The sequence below is a fragment of the Rhagoletis zephyria genome, unplaced genomic scaffold (assembly GCF_001687245.7).
Source record: "Rhagoletis zephyria isolate East Lansing unplaced genomic scaffold, Rhagoletis_zephyria_1.1 Rzeph_scaffold_30839, whole genome shotgun sequence".
NCBI classification, from domain to species: Eukaryota; Metazoa; Arthropoda; class Insecta; order Diptera; family Tephritidae; genus Rhagoletis; species Rhagoletis zephyria.
Window position 1 is genome coordinate 1,455 of NW_016187895.1, and position 2,769 is coordinate 4,223.

Here is a 2,769-nt window from a genome sequence, read left to right on the forward strand (position 1 = left end):
TTTAAGCGATTTTCAATAATTTTTTTGTGCAAATGTAATTAAAATAAAGTGTGCGATGATTGGTGGCAAAAACACGCACAAAATAATAATTTGGTTAGCACAGTTGCATTTTTTCTTTGCGCTTCGTCTTCATATTCTTTGTTTAATTTCAAAGAAAATAGCNTTTCTTTGTGCTTCGTCTTCATATTCTTTGTTTACTTTTCAAAGAAAATAGTNGCGATTTTCAATAAATTTTTTGTGCAAATGTAATTAAAATAAAGTGCGCGATGATTGGTGGCAAAAACACGCACAAAATAATAATTTGGTTAGCACAGTTGCATTTTTTCTTTGCGCTTCGTCTTCATATTCTTTGTTTAATTTCAAAGAAAATAGCATGGCGCCGAAATTACAAACGTCAGCCAGAAAATCATTTTTTTCTTTTGATTCATCTTGTCAGAACGTGCGTAGTTGGGTCAAGAGTACATGCCATCCAAGAATGATATAATACAAGATTGCGCCGATCAGAGAGGATTTTTGAGAATAACTTTTGAGTGACGTCACACTGGTGCAATTGCGAGAGAGAAATGCCAAAACGTGAGCAAGAATCGAAGAAGAAGAAAAAATGTTGCAAGGAAAACGTAAACAAGTTGCACAAGTGTGACCTCATGCAAACAACGATTCTGTCAAATTCGTTAAGAGAGGAATAGCGGTCCGAGATCGGCGCAACCTTTGTATTCTCTCAATCGTGCATGCCATCTATTGCGACAACGTCACCGTCAACGATGCTTATGCGTCAAGTTACAGACTATCCGTTTGACGTAGCGTCCGAAAAATCATAAAATCGCTTCCAATCTATGTAAAATTTGCGTTTTACTTTTGCACTTCTTCTGTTAGGTTCTGCTCCATAATTTTTTTAAATTTCGTTTTCCACAAAATCTAAAAAGTTTCACAAACTGTAAAAAGTTACTTTCAAACGTGTAAACAAAACACTGAATAGTTGTCATTTGACGCAATCGCATAAGCAAAATTGAGAGTTGAGCTAATTCGTTCGGCACCGTCACCGTCAGCTTGTTCATTTAACTTACTTCATACAAATAAAACGAGTCAAGCTGATANAACGATGCTTATGCGTCAAGTTACAGACTATCCGTTTGACGTAGCGTCCGAAAAATCATAAAATCGCTGCCAATCTTAGCAAAATTTGCGTTTTACTTTTGCACTTCTTCTGTTAGGTTTTGCTCCATAAATTTTTTAAATTTCGTTTTCCACAAAATCTAAAAATGTTCACAAACTGTAAAAAGTTACTTTCAAACGTGTAAACAAAACACTGAATAGTTGTCATTTGACGCAATCGCATAAGCAAAATTTAGAGTTGAGCTAATTCGTTCGGCACCGTCACCGTCAGCTTGTTCATTTAACTTACTTCATACATATAAAACGAGTCAGTTTTTTGACAACATTATGTACTTTCAATTTAACGATTAATAAAATCGATTAACGCACCATAAACTATTCAGAATAATCGATGCAATATCGAACAATCCTACTTCAAAATCTTTCAAAATTGGCGCAGTAGAAAATCTGCGACTCCCACTCAATAAAATGAACAACGGACGGAATGGAGTTCACGTTCTTCTTATAGGCTACTCACGGCCGGATAACAATGATTCGACCGCCATCCGTGCTAATTGTACCTGCACTTTAATTCGTACTCGTAACGGGCGGAATATCATAGTGGATACACTTACCGCTTGGGATGGAGAACGCCTGACTGAGGTGCTGCATAACTTGCATGGCCTACAGCCAAAAGATATACATGTGGTGGTCTGTACTCATGGTCATTCCGATCATACAGGCTGTAATTATCTCTTCCGGGCAGCGGAATGGCATATTGTAGGTGCTTGTATTTCCAATCGTGACAAGTATTTGGATTGTGCTCTAACCCGTGGGGAATCTGAACCTTTTCAATTGTGTAGCGATGACGTGACAGTAGTTCGTACCCCAGGACACACACTCAGCTGCGTATCAGTGTTGGTTCGCAACACCGTACAAGGTGTTGTGGGTGTTTGTGGTGATCTTTTTGAGCGTGTTGAGGATATAGCTGATCCTAATATTTGGTTGGAAGCCGGCAGTGAAAACGCATCCTCGCAGAAGCGACAGCGTTTACGCATGGCAGAATTGTGTGATTATATAGTACCAGGACATGGACAAGGTTTTGCGGTAACACAGCAAATGCGTGAAATGTTACGACAACAAGTCAATGCAAGCAGTGATCATATGGAAGATGCTTGTACTTGAACTAAGCCTTTGGCTTATACAAGTATATGGGCTCATTAGAAAAAACCAGGAGTCGTTATTTAACAAGATACATATTTGCAAAACCACCAGCTTTCCAATTGAGAACTAAATTTAAATAAATATTCAGGTAAAGTTTTGTAATTGCTTAAATTCGTTGTTAGATTTTTAAATATTTAAAAAAAGGGCTATGCCTCATTTCTTTATATTTTTTGGGAAGGGTGCGATTTTTTAAATATGGACATATCGCACATTTACCTCAACTAGTGAACGTCCTTAAATTTAATTCAAAAACTTGCAATGTTAGTCGGAGATATAAGTGATCAGAGTGCCATATTTTATTTAAATCCGCGCTCGGTTTTCGAAAGAAGAGTGGTCTCGCATAGTGTCGGTTTTTAACATCATCAAATTCCAAATCACCCTGTACCGATAAAAAAAGGTCTGACTTCAAAAATTAAAATCTGTTGATTATATAGAAAAACCGTATATGAACAG

At 37.2% G+C, this 2,769-nt stretch overlaps 1 protein-coding gene across 1 annotated transcript; it reads left to right on the forward strand.

Annotated features, from left to right (window-relative positions):
* The first annotated feature begins 1,444 nt into the window (after positions 1 to 1,444).
* LOC108383118 (metallo-beta-lactamase domain-containing protein 1-like) lies at positions 1,445 to 2,427 on the forward strand. The gene has a single exon (XM_017639504.1). It carries the CDS (start codon positions 1,582 to 1,584, stop codon positions 2,275 to 2,277), a length of 696 nt encoding a protein of 231 aa, XP_017494993.1. The 5' UTR covers positions 1,445 to 1,581; the 3' UTR covers positions 2,278 to 2,427.
* The last annotated feature ends 342 nt before the right edge of the window (positions 2,428 to 2,769 follow it).

Coding starts and splice junctions, on each gene's coding strand:
- LOC108383118 (XM_017639504.1), top strand. CDS start 1,582: ATGAACAACGGACGGAATGGAGTTCACGTTCTTCTTATAGGCTACTCA.